Raw genomic sequence first — 19,214 nt, forward strand, 5'->3', positions numbered from 1 at the left:
AAGTGCCTATTGGCCTAGGAACCACTTTCCTACGGCTTTTGTATTTCTTCTTCATAGTAGAAATATTGCTCCTCCCTCGCCCGTGGACGTAGGTCAATTTGACCGAACCACGTAAATCTTCTGTGTCTTTTATTTGCTTTGTTATCCGTCTTTATATGGTCGGTTTTACCGCCTAATTATTATATGGCTGGTATCTACCGCCTATCTATTATATGGTCGGTTATACCGCCTACTTTGTGCTAACTTGAGTTTGTCTATTCCTGGCCCGGTCCTAACATACATCAATATGCTATTTTTACACAACATATAAATTCAATATTCTATATTTCACAAACTTTGTTTAATCAAACACTAATATTATAATCAGAAAATTCCAGCAATTACTTAATTCATAGGACACATTTTCTTCAAGAGAAAACAAGTGGATTAATAACAAATCATAATAAATATATACTATTTATTTATTAATTAATATCTATACAATATATAATACCTGGGTAATGGCAGTTAGTGCAAATATTTTGTCATCTTTTGAATTTCTAATTTTACTGCTATAAAAATTAATTTTTATCCTAATCACTTGATTACATTTGATAATATAATTATTCATAAACGGGTCGGAACATATAAGTCCGTATCCGATCCGTTATTTGGAAATATAATTTTTCATAAATGGGTCGGAACATGTAAGCCCATATCCGATCCGTTGAGGAAGTAAATAAACAAATAATGAGGGGAATCGACATATGTGGATCCATACTCAAACCCGATCCATTAATATCTGATCCGTTTCGGATGCATATAAACAGATAAGAGGGTAATCAACATATGTGGATCCAAACTCAAACCGGATCCGTTAATAACCCTAATTGATACTCACCTACTTCTTTCCATAATAGCCTGCCTCTCCTCCTACCCTCTATCACGTGATGCACATTGAAGACAATATGTTTTTATCCAGAAACCCTACCTCCCCTCATATTAACTTCATCAATATTTTGCACCATGCACCTTTTGGCTTTATCTTGCCGTGAGTACGTTTTCTGTTCAACCTTTTCCCTTCTATTCTTTTCTAGTAATTTAATTCTGTTCATCTTCAACATGATCAGTAGTAGTTTTGGTTGCAAAACATATCGTGTTATTTCAATAACTATGGCATCCGTACAGATCCAACATCTCTTCTCATATTCTGAACTTTATTTGGCAGATTCTCTTGAATAATCAAAGCGTGCTGTATCTATATTTTTTAATATTGGTTTAATTATTGGGAGCCAATGACACTAAATTAGTCTGTGAATTCTTTTTTATACCTCTTGCAGTACGATATATAAGCAAGACATTGTTACTCAAGAAAAACTGAAGAGAGCGTTACTATTCCAGATTTACTTTGTTTTATAATGTTTTTGAGAAATCTGAAACATCATGACATATTAGATGTTTTTGGTTTCTAATTTTTTGTAAACCTTCTCCATCTGTGAACTTTAAACAGATATTGAAGTTGCAGATATTTGAAACAATCATAACGGAGGTAACGTTCTGCTTCATTTTTTTTAATCTAAATCTCAATATGATATTTGCATTTTTTTTTCTTTTATCTGTGATTTTCTTCCCTACATCTCGTCTTTGTCTTTGTCTTTTTTCTTTTTTTGTTTTATGGAGATCCAGATTAAGTTGTTAATTTTGATAATACGTCTAATAGAGGAGTTGTAGTTTGTAATTGAATTGATGCAAAAGTATTAGCAAACAGCGATCCTATTAGCCAAAAGCAGGAACATTGAATGGCACTGTGTATAAAATGTATCAAAAATAAACTTTTTTCCCTTCTTTGTGTATTGGACTACTTACAGTGTATTACTGATAAAATTTGAGACCTCAATTACTCTAAAAATTTCGGTGATCAATTCTTGATAAATGTCTAATTATATAGGGATGGGAGTTGGGTGACCGTTCAGAGAGGCCCAAAACATAGGGACAGTTATATATTGTTTTCGTAGACCTTTTTTCCAGGGTTTGTTAGGCATTTGCAGCTGGCTGCTACATCCTTTCTTTTCCAATCTAAGGCATACAAATAAACTAATTCAAGAAATTGAATCTCATTTCTTCGCCTTCTATCTCACATAAGCCATGGCTAGTATTCAAGGAAATATATACAGTTCAAGTATTCGTCAAAATTATGTTGGGTAACAATTAATATGATTGAAATAATGACTCAAATTAGTAATGGACTCGTTTGAGAAAAGAAATGTGAATGTCATATTACAGTTGGTTTTGATATCTGCACTTGAAAAATCTGCATCCTATCTGTAGAGATGCATGCTACGCTCAAAGGAATACAATTAGACACTCTGTTGCTTACCTTTTGCTTTCATAATTAATCTCACTTCACCATTATTTTCACAAGAAAAAAAGTTATAGACATATATGAAGGACATTAAACCAAGCTATATTAGTATTTAGTTTTCTAATTCTATTTGGTATCTTAGTTGTTTAGTTTCCATATTAAATTAGGAAATCTCAAGTCAGTTTCCAAATAAATTTTGGTTTACAATTATATTTGTTTTAGGAAGTTTTAGAGTCTATAAATACTACTAGTCTAGTAGGTTATTAGGGGAAGAGAAGTGAAGTGGTGAGTTGAGTTGAATCTAGAGATTAGACTTGAGAGAAAATCTCATGGTTGAGATTTGTGAGTTGTCGTCAAGCGAAAGGTTAAGACTTAATATTTGTTTTGAGTTAAATAAATTATTGAGTGTTTGTTCTCCTTCTCTTCTCACATATTTTTTATATATGTTAGAATTGCTTCTGCTGTGTGCACGGGGATTCTTCGTGCCAATAATATATCCTTTGGCCTCCATCTTAGCCAAATTCTAAGGTTCTTTTCTTCTTGATGCTAGAAGAGCCAAGGGTCTCCCCAGTTGGGAAATTTGAACTTTACTATGTTGTTGGCAAAATTTTCACATAAACCATTAAATTGCTTTTGTTTTAATGCATAAGTCATGATACTGTCTAGATTTCTATCTCTTGATATTTAATAATCGTGTGTTAGTTTTCACAAAAATTATTTATGCTTTGTAGAAATGACTCTCAAGTGACTATATCTTATATTGGATCAGATAAAGAGATCCTGATTTAGTTTCTCTTCATCAAATCTTGGCAATGGATAAGCGTGCTCCTGATCCGGTAAATTATATTTGCTTCTTCCTAATTTCTCTAAATTTTATTATCTTGAGCTTCTACGTATATTAGAAGTAACTTTGCCAAACCGAAGTAATTCAGATTATTATTCTAAAAGTCGACACCAACTGCTGTGATGATTGCTCGGGAAAACTGCAGAAAGCATTGTTGGAGATTAATGGTAAGTCAACAAATTCTAAGCTCAACTGATTATTTAGTTTAATTTATCTCAATTAAAGCCGTAATATGTCAATAACTAGCTAAATTTTCTTTATCTTATGTGTATATTATGTGTATACTAAGTTCTGCCATCTATATTAGGTGTTAATCAAGCTATTGTTGATCCACAAAAGAAATCGGTATCAATTAGAGGCAATGCAAACTCTTGCATGCTGATTGAGGAAATTGCCAGGATGGGAAAGAGAGCAGAACTCATGTTCTATGACAAGGAGCCTAAAGTTGAAGGACACCACCAAAAGAATGTGAGATTCGCTCAAGGAAAGCATCCGTCCACAGATGATCATCATAAGCAAAATGTTAGACAAGATGATGGACACAAACACTTTTGTTGTGATGATCATGATGATGGTGGGGAGGAAAATATGCCTTCATGGGGTAGTAAAAACATTTTTGGGAGCCACAGTGATTATCCTAGACAGACACATTTTTGTCCAGAAAGTTCAAGGCATGATGCTAGGAATCCAAATTACTCGAGATGGTTTAGGGAGGAGCCACTTCCGTATGACCATCCACGATGGAGAATGCCGCCGCCGCCACCTTCATCTTATTTCTATGGTCCGTTCAGGGGGAGGAGGCCCATGTCTCAATTTGATCACTTTCCCCACTAGTAGTTGTATCATGGTTTTAGGTATTGAAGCACTACTTTGGGTTCTAGTCAATATCATTTCTTACTTCTTTGACGTTGATTAATTTGCTTATCTCTATTTTTTACACTAAAATTTCAATTCTTCAGTATACAATTAGTAACTTGTTCGTACATGTTCTTAAGTGAATTGGATTGGTCTTTTTTAAGTTTCATGACACTAGAAAGATCTCTTTTTTTTTTTTTTTGCAGATTCTCTAAATTCTCCTATCAACATTTCCACTAATATTGCCATGAAAATTGGTCCCATATCTTCCTCTATCTGTAATTTGATTGGAGTTACTTGCGACTCTAGTTACAAGCTATGAAAAGAGTGATCGCCTTAAATATTTCCAGCATGGGTTATCCAGATATGATTCATCAATCCGCAGATAGAAACCACTCATTTCTTGTTTCATTCAACCATGTTCACTGTCATTTGCCAAAAGTGTTGTCTCACTTTCATCCAATAAGTTTCATGGCTACAACAATTTCATTGTCATTTGCCAAATGGATTGTCTCACTTTCATCCAATAAGTTTCATGGCTACAACAATTTCATGGGAGAAATTCAATCATGATTGATCGCTCTAAACAATTCTCTTACTGGTGTTCTCCTTCTTCCTCTCTTTGGTTTATCAAAGCTGGATTTAACTCACAATTTTGAATTTAATGCAAAATTTCATTGGTGGGAAGATTCCTCAAGGATTTTGCAGTCTTTCTAATTTGAAGAGTTGGATATAACATTTAACCAGATCACTGGTTCTACACCATTCACAGTCTTTAAAATCTCTACCTTAGAGTATATTGATTTTGGGACTTGAAAATGCTTACTTCAGATGCTATATCTTGGCAGTAATAATTTGAAAGGTTACTTTATTTATTCTTTATTCATTGATATTTAGATTTGTCATTTTGAGGTTATAATTTTTGTGCTATTATTTCTTGATTTTTGGACATTTTGATATTTAGTTCTAATTATAGAAACTGGAGGTGATCCCTGAAATTAAAATTCTGAATCTCCGTGATATAACGCTCTTGTCCATAGAAAGAAAGCAATATTGTGGGAAGCATACTGGAAAACTTGTGCAAATGCTCATCACTCTGAAGTGCTATGCAATTTGATAATGGAAGCAGTGGCTGAACAGCCAACCCCCCCCCCCCCCCCCTTCCCAAACAAAAAAGAAAAAAAAAGGAAAAAATTGGATTTTTCCTGGTTAAAGTTGGATAGGTTTTTTGCCTAAGTTTTGTTGAGAGATTGTGTTTTAGAAAGAAAAAGGTAGAATAAGCTTTTCAATTTAAAACGATCTCACCAAACATGAAAGAAAAATAAATAAATTTAAATGCCTTTTTTTTCTAGATAAATATAAATTGAGAATGCTACAGCAGGAAATAGCTGCTTTTTCAATACGCTTTTATTTATTTATTTATTTTTGGAATGACACCAAGATTTAGCAGCTTTTTCAAAAGCCATTGTAAATTGCACCATATAATATACGCAATAATGAACAGATTTGAACACCAAAACAACAAAGTGAATACTTATATTGCAACGTGCAACACAACAAATTTTGTTAGTGAAAATTGTGTCTCACAATCAATTGCGTATATCCAACTTTAAATCACACGAGTCCTCACAACAGACTATTGCAGCACAAATTTGATTCAGAAGACAAGAACAAATTTCTATATATGCATTAAAGGTAAAATGAAAAGAAAGACATGTTTAGACAGCGGATAATAGCAGAGACAAGTTGTCTTCGTTTACTTTCTTGATGCCGAAGGCTGAGCTTGATTTAATTGAATAGTAGACTTCGGCCGCATGCCAGACAAGACTCTTTGACCATTAAGCAGCCCGCGGGCTCTTTTGCTAGAATGAGAAAATCAAAATCTTTGACAATTGATTTGATTTTCTCTCTGTGGATGTCATTGAAAAACTACTACTTCACGAGTTATTGTAATTTCATCACATGGTTATACCCTATTTATAAGTTATCAAGTCCTTGATTATTAATTCAATGCCAAATTGCCAATGATAATTAATATGGTAAGATTTTTTTTTTTCTTTGAATCGCAAATGCTAATATGAAGTTATAATTTGTTGTACCGTACATCAGATTCTCTCAAAGAAATAAAGAGAAAATGAAAAACAATGGAATATTGCTGGAAATTTCTAATTACAATATTTTAAGATTTCCTTTTTTTGATAAAAGCTATAATTTCATTAAAACCTGCATTAATAACATAAATTATATCGTCAAACATACACAGATATCAAAGATATGAAAAACAATAAAAATTACATTATAAAGCTTCAAATTTAAAAAATGAAATAAAATAATTGTAACTCCATGGACATCTGTGCATGCTTCCAATCACCACATTTTCTAATTAACTGCTTCAAGTCAAGATATTATAGTAAGATTTGCCGAATAGATTCAAGAAATTCCAAATTCGATAATTAAAATCTGAAAAAACTCAGATCTAACAAAAGAAAAGAGAAAATTATCAAAAACTTTCACTAAGAAGCCCTATGAGAGAAAAAAACTCTCACTACAAAATTTAGGAGAGAAGAATTCTCTCACTAGCTAAATAACCCGCAAGAGAAAAGAAACTCTTACTACAAGAAAAATTTTATTCACACAAATGAAAAAAACTATAGAGAAGGTTCTTCTCACGAGAAAAGATCAAAAAAATCTAATCTTTTTCTCATGGGAGAGTTGAAAGGAGTTTTAGTTAGAAAGTTTTTTCTAGAGAGAAGGAGGATTTTGATAGGATATTAGATATAGATTTATATTTTTAAGATTTCCTTAAGTGCAAATAATTTAATTCAAACTTGAACGAATTCAACCAAATGAGCTAAACTTATTACTTTTATTGGATTGCATTATCTGGTCAATGGCAAAGTTTGGATGAGGATTCCACGTTCCAATTAAAAATTAAAAATTAAATCATGAACACTCAAATCATCTCACGTTTTGGTGTCCAAGCCCTATAAATACTCCCAGGCTTGGTTACCAAATTCAGCAAAACTTTCTGTTCAAAAGCCTTCAAAAGAAAACCAAAAAACAAAAAAGAATGGCATTAAGTTCTTCTACGAGGTCCATTGTGGCAACATTTCTTCTGTTTTTCATTGTTCTCTCTCCCATGGTGATGTTACCATCTGAGGCAGCAAGACCATCTCGAGGTAATTAAAGCTTGTTAATTAAGAGTATACACTAACGGTATATATACTATCATAATTAGATGCATGATACATACACAAAATTTGAGTTTCGAGCTCAAATTTAGATTCGTTATCATATATCATATGGTAACAGTGTATGTGCTATTAGTGTACAACAGATTAATCCATTAATATATATCTTATCAAATTAACTTTATTTGTCATGTTAGTTGATCTTTTCTTTGTCCTGTTTATGCATCCAGGACTTCGTCAAAATTGTCCTGCTTGTGTTTGTTGTGCACCACCTCCACAACCAGGCTTTTGTTGCCGCTGTTTCTGTGGTGCACCTAGTGGTCCTATCCAAGGAGAAATTCAAAGCAATATGCCATGAGGGCACCATGCAGCTTGCTTGCCATGATCTGTTGGCATTGAGTTATATTTGTGAGGAAAGATGTATGAAATTAATTAAGATATCATGCAGAATCAGTAGAGTTTGTTGTAACAATAAAGGAGTAATTCTAGTACTCCCACATTTAATTTGAAGATCTTTACTTTGATTGAATGTAATTTGGCTAACTTTTGATGGATGTTCTCGATATTCTTAATTTCATGACGCACTCTCGAAGTTCCTACATCCAAAAGTGTGATCAATCGCTTAGTTTTGCTAAATAAACTAATTTTACATCAATTTTCCAGGACCTTCCTAATTAATTAACAAACATTTTTGAACCTCTCCACTCCTTATTAATTGGTTTTGAGATGAAAATCTAAGCTTATTAGGTCCAAAGTCATTAGCAGTAGGGTTTTTTTTTTCCTTCCCCGGTCCCTGTGCTAAACTTTGGGGTCAAAGGTCACGTAAATGACTATGTAGCATGCATCCTCAGCAAGTGCAACACGGTTAAAAAAATTAAAAAAAAAAAAAAAGAATGAGAGAGAGAGAGATCCTTGTTTTGTTGATTCCTGTGTTACTGTTTTAGTTGTACCTTCAAACAGGTACTTCAATGCTAGTAATTAAGATCTTAAAGACACAATTAGACAGGAAGAAAATGAAAAGGAAAAGGAAGAGGAAAACACTAAAATTTTCTAAACTGCTAAGGGTACTTTTGCCCGTCAATGTAAGAGGGTTCACTGAAATTAATTGATTCTCAAAGATATATAGATTGAATGTCGGAATTAGAATTTATTTTCCCTTCTTCATAAACTATGTTTGCTACTCACATCGCTTTTAGTTTATAAAAGCAAGTTCAAGACTCTAGTATTCAAGTTTTGTTTGACGCCTAAGCAAAAGCTTAAAAAGCAAAAACACTTTCGTAAAGAGTTATTTCATATTACCAGTGACACTGCTATACATTTGGCCAATAATGTGGAATGTTGACGAGGTCAGGTTTCCACTCTGACCCACAAAGCAAAAGCAGGCGTAATGAAAATTGAGATAGGAATCTTATACTAATGTTCATTTTCCCTCTGGTAAAGGTAACTTGGTTATGTTCTGCTGAATATCCTTTATCTTCATGCACTTGTCATAAACCGTTAGAAGAAAACACTGAAAGTTTAACAGAAGGGTGTGTTTGAAAAACAAAGAAACGAATTTTGTGAGTGTTATTGAAGAGGCTTATACTCTAGTTTAACAGAATTGAAGTTTGGGGGCTTTTTACGATTCTTAGAAGAGAAGGCAAAGTTAATCTGCCACTGCAGTTGTAAGATATGCATCCCAGGGTGGTAATATAGGTATAGAGATGGGAAATCAAACTCTGGGCTAACGCAAGTAAATCCGTTTTAGGCGCGTTTTCTAATATGTTCTTTAACTCTGCTTTTCAAGCAATGGGTATGGGATCTCGTGATAAAGGAGCTGCATAAGAGATTGCTGTTTGGAGCTGGAAAAATGCAATAAAGTTGAATGTGGCCTTTACGTACTAAATAATTTGGTTTGCCATTCTTCTGAAGCATAAAACATTTTCAATTAGCACTTACTTTTTTTTTCCGTCTTTGATATTAGATTTCCCACGTCTCTCTGCCTGATTGTAAAACCATTTGCCTCAAAACCTGCTTTCTTTTGACTGGATTATTTGCTCTTGTTTAAGAAGCTACAGGATCTTACTAGAAGGGAGAATGGGACAATGGAATTGAAACTTTCTTCTAAGATCACTTAAAAGGACACTCGGAGATTGGCAAATATTTGATTCACTGAGGAGGAGTGTGGATTTCTTCTTGCGTGAGTAAAGTTGGAATCATCCTTTACGTACAAACAGAATATAGATATCTTGTAAAGTCATTGATTCCTTACCTGTAGACAATATGTAGGGTCTAGCAGATATTAATCTGGCTTTGCAACTGCAATTAAAGGATTAATAAGAGCCTCTTCTACATTTCCGGTTCTTACTCTTCTTGAAAAACAAAGCTTTCTTAGAATAGATGGCTGACGCTGTTACCCCTCTTGTTATTGAGAGACTTGGCAATCTTCTGATTGAAAAAATTGGTTTTCTGATAGGTGTTCGACAAAAAGCTGAAAGACTCAAAAATGATCTGGTCCAGATGCGGTGTTTCCCGAAAGATGCAGATCAAAGGCAAGATGAAGATGATGGGATTCGCAACTGGGTTTCTGAAATCAGAGCTGCTACCTAAGATGCGGAGGATATCATTGAGATCTTTGCCAGCAAATTTGAGTTCATAGAATATAAGGGATTCATCAACAAATTGGCACATTGACCCTTGAAAATTGTGAACCTCTACAAGATTGGTAAAGAGATCAAATCTTTACAGATGAGGCATGGTTCAAAGTCGCGGTCGCGGCCCGGACCATTCCACATCGATCTCAGCATATCGGTCGTGGTCTCGACGAGATGCGAATTTTTGAAATATTTAATATTCTAAAAATTGTAAAAAATATGATAAAAAAATAATTTAAAAATTAGTAAAAATAATAAAAATTCGAGTTGATTCGGAGTGATTCGGGGTGACTCGGTCATTTCAACCCTTCACAGTGACAACTCGACAAGTTAAGTATCTCGAAATTGTATCGTTCCAATATCGTATCGGAAAGGCCCGAGATAATGATGACCAGGCGAAGTCGTCTCGGACTCGGAGATGACTCGGCCGAGTCTTTGAACCATGGGCTCAATGAAACTGATGATAGCTGCAAAAGGTATGGTATCAGAAATCTTGGAGAAGGGATGAATTCGCATGGAGAATAGCTCCAACGCCTTCGGCGAACCTCTCTTTTCAACGAGGACAAGGATATAGTGGGTTTCCAGAAGATAACACAATCGCTCGTGGCAGAACTTTTGAAAGAGGACCAAAATCGCTGTGTGGTTTCAATCGTTGGCATGGGAGGTGCTGGTAAGACCGTAAGACAACTCTAGCCAAAAAAGTTTATAACCATGCTGATGTCAGGACAAGATTCAACTGCCGGGCTTGGGTCTGCATCTCTTCCAGCTACAATCACAAAGAGACGCTGAGAGCAATCATAAAGCAATTGAATCCGATAACTAATCAGCTACTTGAAATGTTGGAAAGGATGCAAGAGCAAGATTTGGAACAAAAGCTCCATCAAGATCTACATGATAAGCGTTATCTTGTGGTACTCGATGATATATGGAAGGAAGAAGGGTGGGATTGTCTTGCCAGGGCCTTTCCTGACGTTAATACATCAAGTAGATTGCTACTTACAAGTCGTAATCGCGATGTTGCCAAACACGCAGATGCTCTGAGCCACCCACATGAGTTGGAAACTTTGGGGCAGGAAGACAGCTGGCAGTTGTTTCTCAATAAGGCCTTAGGCCATGGAGCTAATGTTGGGTGTCCTCTGGACTTCCACGAAGTAGGCCAAAAGATTGCAAGGAGATGTGCCGGTCCACCACTGGCAATCACAGTTATAGGTGCCCTGCTCCTGGGCAAGAAGAAGTTGGAGAGTGAATGGGAGAAAGTTCTCAACAACATTAATACATACCTATCAAGGAGCAAGAGTAGAGTATCAGCAATTCTGGAATTGAGTAATGCAGATCTTCCTCTCAATCTAAAATTTTGCTTTTCGTAATTGAGCTTATTTCCAGATGACTGTGATTTCCGTCATCAAGTTGATCCATATATGGATTGCAGAGGGAGTAATGCAGAAAAGAGATGCAGAAAATTTAGAGGAAACTGCAGCATATTATGTGGAACAACTTTTTAGCAGAAATATGGTTCAGGTTGCAGAGACAGCTGTTGATCAGAGGATTAAAAGCTGTCATGATTTATTGCGAGAATTTGCAATCAGCAAGGCAAAGGAAGAAAATTTTTTTCAGATCCATGAGATCAGGGATGGTGAAATATTAGCAGAATCCAGGTACCTTGCTATTCATATCCCCCCATAGGATGAAAAATATTTCGGCTCTTCAACCCCTCGTCTCTGGTCTCTACTTTTTTTTAATGCTCACGCTTACTGGGGAAAGGTTAGTCTTAGCTTCGAAACTTTCGGAAAGCTTAGGATAGTAGACCTTGAGAATGTTAGGATTAATTCCGTGCCAGAAGAAATTGGTGAAGTCAGGTTTCTGAGGTACCTCTGTTTAAGAAGCACATTAATTGAAAATCTCCCTCATTCCTTACGTTGCCTACGAAACCTACAAACCCTTGACACACACGTGTATTGGTTTGAAAAACTGGAAGTTCCAAATTTCATTTGGAAGCTTGACAGTTTACGGCATCTATATGCGTATAAGATGACATGTAATGAGTCTCTTAAAATTGAAGGATTGAGGAATCTCCTAACTCTGTCATGCATACACTTCGATCACATTATGCATAACAACATGACAACTTTGACAAGTCTTCGGAAATTGGGGATTATAGTAGATTAGAGGTCAGACATAGATAAATTCTGCCTGCATTTATCTAAGGTTGGAAGCCTAAGGACCTTACATCTTCAGACTCAGTGGGGAGGGCCACAATCTCTAGCTGGACTTTCTAAGCTCCATCATGTAACAGAGCTTAAGCTATCCAAAAGGATGATAATGCTCCCTCCCAATTTCCCTACAAATCTCTCTCGCTTGTCTTAGAAAGAAACATCTCTTTTTGATGATCCAATGCCAATACTAGAGAAGTTGGGACAGTTGTCGTGCCTCAAAATGAAATCTGCATATCAGAGACAAACACTAACCATTTCTAGGCATGGCTTTCACCAATTGAAATTCCTTGTGCTCAGAGACCAAGAAGACTTGCGTGACATGCAGGTGGAGAAAGCTGCACTGCCACAGCTCCAGTGCCTGAGAATCAGGAACTGCCGCTCATTACGCGTGTTGCCGAAAGAGCTGAAGCACATATCTACTCTTGATAAGCTTGAGCTTGTGGACATGTCAAAAGATTTTGTCAGTAGGCTTGATGCGGGGTTGGTATCCAATGTCCCTTACCTCAAAATATTTTGACTCCTGATTGCATGCACCTAGTTTTCTATCTTCGATCCTGGTTTGGTGTTGGTTGCATTGGCTTAAGAGGTGGCAAAATGGGTGAGATGGGCGGGATTTGTTTAGATTCGAAACGGAACCGAATCATATAGGTTTGGGTCTAACCTTACTCATATGTGTTTTGGGGCTAATTTAGGCGGGATCACTTTGAGATGGGTTTAGATTGATCCCGCCCAATACCCAAATCTATTTTTTATATTTTTTTTCCTTTAATTCTTTTTATTTTTTATATAACTTTAACATTTTTATTTATTAAATTTCTTTTGATTTTATTGTGAATTTATATTTTTCTGAATTCATTTACACTCTAGAACGATCAACAGTTACTTTTAAAAGACATAACATTTTGGTAAGAATGAACATATCTTCTCCCTGAATTAAACCAAAAATTGGATTAACAAATAAAGAAAAAGATAGATATACAGCCATATTCCAACCTTACCCATAATGTTGTCTGACACAAGGACTAGAAACAAGATTTTTTTAACACCAAATTCATTCTTGCTGACATTCTTAAAATTTCCAAAATTTGATACAAAAGAAATTCACATTAAATGCTGAATAAAGCTAGCACAGAAATGAAGAAGTTGATTAAAAATTGATAACAGGGTTGCATATAGAAATCTATGTAGATAGTTCAACAATTAGCATAAAATCAACGTAAATGGTGCCAACAGTTAGTAAAGCATTGATTCTTGTAGACACCAAAATTTTACCAATTCATTTTATTTTTATTGTTATCTTTATTTTTTTAAAGTTGTTTAAATGAAATCATTTTTACTTAACTGGTTTTCTTTTGTAGGAAAGTGAAGAAAGGAAAAGAAAGAAAATGGAAGTGAAAAAAAATCAGATTTTTGCAAAAAAAAAAAAAAAATCAAAGATGAATTTTTGGATAAATGAAAATTTTTTGGAAGATATTTGGGCCCAATGGGTACCCAAGTATTTTTCAACATTTCCCATCAAATAATGGGTACAATTAGGATGCATCCCATTTTAAATCCAATACCAAATTACAATACCCATCCCGCCTAAAGTCCTTTTGGGCATGGGTAGCCCATTGAGACTTGGGACAAATTGCCACCTCTATATGCAATAAATAGTCCAAGATTGTTCACTGTTTACAAGTTCGACAATCCCTTTTAACTCTTCTTGATTACTGGTTTTTCGATTCAATAACATGTTATGTATTGCCTTGAAGGAAATGTTCATAGTTCACGAAAAAAGGAAGCATAATTTTGCGTATAAAAATTTTTATTTTATTTTATTTTAATTGTTGGACTCAAAAGAACTTCATAAAACAAGGGCTAATTACAAAACTGCCCTTAGAGGTTGGTCAAAGTTGCAGTTTAACCCCAAAAATTACCTCCTATTTCACTCCAACTCGTCGAATTAACTAGTAAAATAGTTGAGTTAACAAAAATGCTCTTCTGCATGGTTTATGCATAAAAACCCCAAGATTCCTTAGAAGTTCAAATTACAAGATATTATTTTTACTAAAGAATAATTTTTTGAACTTTTTGGATAAAATAATTTGAAATCCTAATTTTGCTACCCAAAATTATCATGCATGTTATTAATTTAACTGGGAAAACACTAAATTTTGTAAATATATATATATATATATAAAGGAAGAAAAATATATGTTGTATGTTCATTAAAATGCCTGATCAAATCTTCTTTCTACCTATAATCACATGACTTGATAAATTATTGGATTAATCTTCTATATACTAATAGTGTATACATTGTCAGTTTTGAATGAATGATAATTATTTAAATTTTAAATTTAATTTTTGCATATATGTCATGAATCCAATAGTGATGATGTATACACTGTCTGTATGTATATAATTAACTCCTATGGATTAATTTTCTATATACAAATAGTGTAGACACCGTTAATTTTAGATGAATAACAATTATGCAAAACTTAAATTTAAAATTCAACTTTTGCATATGTGTCATAAATCCAACAGTGATAGTGTATAAACTGACAGTAGATATATAAGATTAACTCTTTTTTTTATAAGTAGGATGTTTTGAACCGAGAATCTCCTACTTATAATCTCTTCCACCTTACCACCCCTCCCTCCTTATATAAGATTAACTCTTGTAGATTAATCTTCTATATACACTGTTAGGGTCTGTTTGATAACATAAAAAAGTACTGAATCTGAATTTTTTCAGACATTCAGATGTTTTAAGTGTTTGATAAATGAAAATCTATTTGCTGAACTTATTAAGCAGTGCTGAACCTGTGTGTATTTTTTTCAGCACAAGAATCCTAACTGAATGCTTAATTCTGATAAGAATCAATAGAATTACTTCAACTACCTTATCTTATCTACCAAATCTACCCTTGTTTGTTAATTATATTCAAAATTCTTATCTAATTAAACAACCTAATATTCTCTATCTAACGATTTTTAGTTTCTCTTTTCTCCCTTTTTAATGACTTTCACATCTTCTCCATATTCCTCATATAATATATTTCATCTTTTATATTAATTTGATTTAAAAATAAATATTGTCATTTTCATACCTAACAATTTTAAACTAATCAAATCATAGATTCTATTTCTTTTTTGAATGAAAGGATATAAGGGCAAAATTGTCAAATTAAACTTATTAAGCATTCAGCTATAAATATTTATCAAACAGTATAAATAGGTTTAGCATTAAAATTCAGACATTCACATTTTTTTTCAATGCTTAAAATTCAGCAAATTAATTGTTTCAGTATTCAGATTTCAGAATTCAAACTTCAAAATTCAGATTCAGTTTTATCAAACGGAACCTTAGTATATGTGTTACTCTAGCCAAGGCCAATGATAAAATTAAAACCTTCAAACTTTAAAAAAATTGCATTATTACAAATTACACTTTAGCATGTGATACTTATAATCTCTTCCACCTTACCACCCCTCCCCCCTTATATAAGATTAATTCTTGTAGATTAATCTTCTAGATACACTGTTAGTATATGTGTTGCTCTAGCCAAGGCTAATGATAAAATTAAAACCTTCAAACTTTAAAAAATTGCATTATTACAAATTACACTTTAGCATGTGATACAAAACTCTCAATATATCTTAACTATCATATTCTAAAACTGACCCTTAATTTCCCTCACCTAAGGAAAACAAATGAAAAAGAATAACATGAGCTTATCCTCATTGAAGTTTTAGGTTTTAAAACATTTGAACCTCCAAAAATTACTTGTAAAAGCACTTCTCAATAATATATACCAAGGGAACAAGAATTTCACAATACATTCAATTGATACACGTTGAGTTTCAACAAACAACAAAATTACACAAAAAGAGTCATACAATTTAACACATGAGAAGTATTGATACAGGTTCTATAAGTGGCTCCCACTTTTCAAACATATTACTTAGCCCCACTCAGTATTTAACTTCCAATGAAAAACATGAACTGATACAGGCTCTAAAGGTGGTTCTTGTCCATTTTCAAATATAGCACTTAGTCCCGCACAGTATTCAACTCCACAAGCAATTCCAACTCCAAAAAATATAACAGTCTCCAACTCCAACCATAACAAGAGGAAGTTATCTCGAGATGCCCAAATAACACTCTGCACACCCATAAGCCCCCAAGCATCCTGACTAACAAGTGGGTAGCGAAACCATGGTAACGAAAGTGTTTCGACCAAGCCTAATACTGGCACATAGCAGGCCCAGTTCTCCCCGATGTGGTAAAGTACATAACCGAATTTACAAGTATGCACATGTAACTTCAGGTATGATTCAACTTTCCAATGATATTTGGATAGAGTATTAGTTGAAATATTATTTGCAATAATTATTACTATAGTACTTTTTGTGATGTGATGTATGTGAGATAAAAAAAGTAGTTAGAAATATAATAAAGTGGATTGAAAAATGTGTTTATGATACAAGTGAAATATTATGTTAAATAATTCAGCAATCCAAACACATAAGTACTATATTATGATAAGAAGAAGTTCAATCACATCAATGTTTTGAATAACATCCCCCCATGTGATAAAGTACACTATGGGTTTCATCAGCATTCACAGATAAAATTTACAAGTAAATTGAGAAAATAAATAGGTTAAAGGAGGAGACACATGTAGACTCTCCACGGACTTTCTTTTACGAAGAATGAATTGTGGTAAATGTCACTTAATATCAAATGAAGGTAAATTAATCAAATATTTTACCAAGGCTAAAATCACAATTTAGCATATTAAGAGATTACCCCAGTTATTGGAGATAACATTATGGCTAAGGATCTTACTTTAAACCCATGCATGAACTTCCAAAGTACACATTTATGGATAATATCAAGATTGGGAACGCTTCTGCTGGCAGCTATTAATTTACACAGAGAGAAATTAAGGGTTCAAAAAGTGGACAAGTCTTGCCAAGGGGTAAAACTCACCCAAATATAACATGGCACTAGAGGCATCTTGGCCGTGCTCTGTGCCCCTTAGAAGTTTAGTTAAACATAGAGCAATAAATCTTTTTGTTAAATATAGGAGAAAATTTGAGCATCAAAACAATTAAAATTTGCTATGAAGAGAAATTCCGTTTATGAAATTAGTCCCCTATTTATCGTGATTTGGACAAAGATTTTTGAACCAATACCATGCGTGCATAATAATACCAAAAAAAGGAGAGATAATAAGTACACTACATTGTCAATTTAATAGCAGCATAACTTTAATTGTGACTAAACCAAAAGTAGTCATAATACTTCTAGCAGTTTAATAATTAGAAAAAGTTTAGAAAGTTGCCAAAATCTGTCACAATTTTCAACATCAATAAAACATACAAACTTGCACATTTTTCTATCCTTTTCAAAACATACAAACCTACACATTGGTTTTTTTTTTCTTTTTCAAAGAAAAAGCGAGTTGTTAATCCATCCATTTAAATCCTTTTTAATAGCATTACAAACAAGTGATAACATTATCTGCCAAAAAACTTGAGGATACAAAAAACAATATTAGATAAAAATATGTACTGCCATGTTTGCAAATGTACATGTACAAATTTGAAACCAACCATTTGTTTCATCACAAAAATGTCTTCTTAATCAAGATTGAATTTTTTAACAATTTTTTTTGTCGAACTACACTCTAGGCTAAAAGTCTCAATTTTGACTTCCACCACCAATTGCAATTCCTTAACAACAGTAATCAATTCAGCTACTTGAGTTTATAAAAATTTATCAACTCCTTTAGCCAAATAGTCATGATATATCTAGCTCCATATCTAGCTTATATAAAAATACAAATTCATAGAACCAACTTAAGCAAATGATTTTAAAATCTAGTTTTACACTTCTTTTCTTCTCAAACTATCATACCATGAAAATAAACCACCTATCATGGATACAATTCAGTAACCTAAAATGAAGAGATTATACAAAATATTTTATTCATATCCTAAATTGCTAGCCCCAACAATTCCTTTACATATCATCTTTCTCGTCTAATAAATAACCATTTTTCGCCATTAAGAAACTTTAAATAAATCAAAATATGGAAATATAATTATCTATCTATAAATTAAGAGATTTTGATTAATTTCTCTATTTCCTTCCCAGTCATCATTCACCTTGGATCTTCACTTGTCAAATTCTCCCTCCTCCATCCCAGCACAATCAACCTACTTTCAAATAACAATTTTAATAAATGAATAATAAAATTGGAATGAAAATAAGTTGAGGAAAAATTGTTATCTTCCCTCAACAAAAATTGCTATCTTCCCTCATCCACTCCAACAACAAAAACCATTCATTTAGTTAATTATAGAAAAATTGAAAAAAAAATGCATCAACTAATTCAATAGAAAAAAAATAGAGTAAATGATTAAGGTGAAGGAAAAAAAAAAAGAGAAAAAAAATGAAAAGAGTACAGAGTGAAAATTGAGCATGCAAGTGATAGTGTAGATAAGGATGAGGGTTCTTGTGGTTGTCTTTTGCCAAAAAGGAAAGAAGAAATGAGGGGAAAAATGAAAGCCAAAAGAAAAGGGAAAAAAAATAAAGATAGCTTACTGAAAGGATTAATGAGCCATGTGTCAAAGTAGATGAGAGCCACTTGGCAGCCATAGAGATTGCTACAGTAATCTCACTTCTGTCTTATATAATACGTAGACTAGATGTATCTTGGCCGTGTTGTGCCCCTTTGAAGTTTAGTTAAACATAGAGCAATAAATCTTTTTGGTAAATACAGGAGAAATTTTGAGCATCAAAACAATCAAAATTTGCTATGAAGAGAAATTCCGTTTATGAAGTTAGTCCGCTATTTATCGTGATTTGGACAAAGATTTTTGAACCAATTCTATGTGTGTATAATAATACCAAAAAAGGAGAGATAATAAGTACACTACATTGCCAATTTAATGGCAGCATAACTTTAATTGTGACTAAACCAAAAGTAGTCATAATACTTCTAGCAGTTTAATAATTAGAAAAAGTTTAGAAAATTGCCAAGATCTGTCACAATTTTCAACATCAATAAAACATACAAATTTGCACATTTTTCTATCCTTTTCAAAACATACAAACCTACACATTGTTTTTTTGTC

At 33.4% G+C, this 19,214-nt stretch overlaps 2 protein-coding genes across 2 annotated transcripts; both read left to right on the forward strand.

Moving 5' to 3' along the window:
- Positions 1-3,153: 3,153 nt before the first annotated feature.
- On the forward strand, positions 3,154-4,019 carry LOC113769096. The gene is made up of 3 exons (XM_027313574.1): positions 3,154-3,177; positions 3,274-3,352; positions 3,493-4,019. The coding sequence occupies exons 1-3, from the start codon at positions 3,154-3,156 to the stop codon at positions 4,017-4,019; spliced, it is 630 nt and encodes a 209-aa protein (XP_027169375.1).
- A 6,287-nt stretch (positions 4,020-10,306) lies between these two features.
- On the forward strand, positions 10,307-12,594 carry LOC113769097 (putative disease resistance RPP13-like protein 3). Its single transcript, XM_027313575.1, has 5 exons — positions 10,307-10,340; positions 10,540-11,187; positions 11,294-11,519; positions 11,631-11,729; positions 12,375-12,594. The coding sequence occupies exons 1-5, from the start codon at positions 10,307-10,309 to the stop codon at positions 12,592-12,594; spliced, it is 1,227 nt and encodes a 408-aa protein (XP_027169376.1).
- The last annotated feature ends 6,620 nt before the right edge of the window (positions 12,595-19,214 follow it).

This window comes from Coffea eugenioides, chromosome 4 (genome assembly GCF_003713205.1).
Source record: "Coffea eugenioides isolate CCC68of chromosome 4, Ceug_1.0, whole genome shotgun sequence".
In the NCBI taxonomy this organism is placed as follows: domain Eukaryota; kingdom Viridiplantae; phylum Streptophyta; class Magnoliopsida; order Gentianales; family Rubiaceae; genus Coffea; species Coffea eugenioides.

Coding starts and splice junctions, on each gene's coding strand:
- LOC113769097 (XM_027313575.1), top strand. CDS start 10,307: ATGGGCTCAATGAAACTGATGATAGCTGCAAAAG. Junction 10,341..10,539: donor ACTGATGATAGCTGCAAAAG/GTATGGTATCAG, acceptor GGTGCTGGTAAG/ACCGTAAGACAACTCTAGCC. Junction 11,520..11,630: donor GAAATATTAGCAGAATCCAG/GTACCTTGCTAT, acceptor GGGAAAGGTTAG/TCTTAGCTTCGAAACTTTCG.
- LOC113769096 (XM_027313574.1), top strand. CDS start 3,154: ATGGATAAGCGTGCTCCTGATCCG. Junction 3,178..3,273: donor ATAAGCGTGCTCCTGATCCG/GTAAATTATATT, acceptor GAAGTAATTCAG/ATTATTATTCTAAAAGTCGA. Junction 3,353..3,492: donor AGCATTGTTGGAGATTAATG/GTAAGTCAACAA, acceptor CATCTATATTAG/GTGTTAATCAAGCTATTGTT.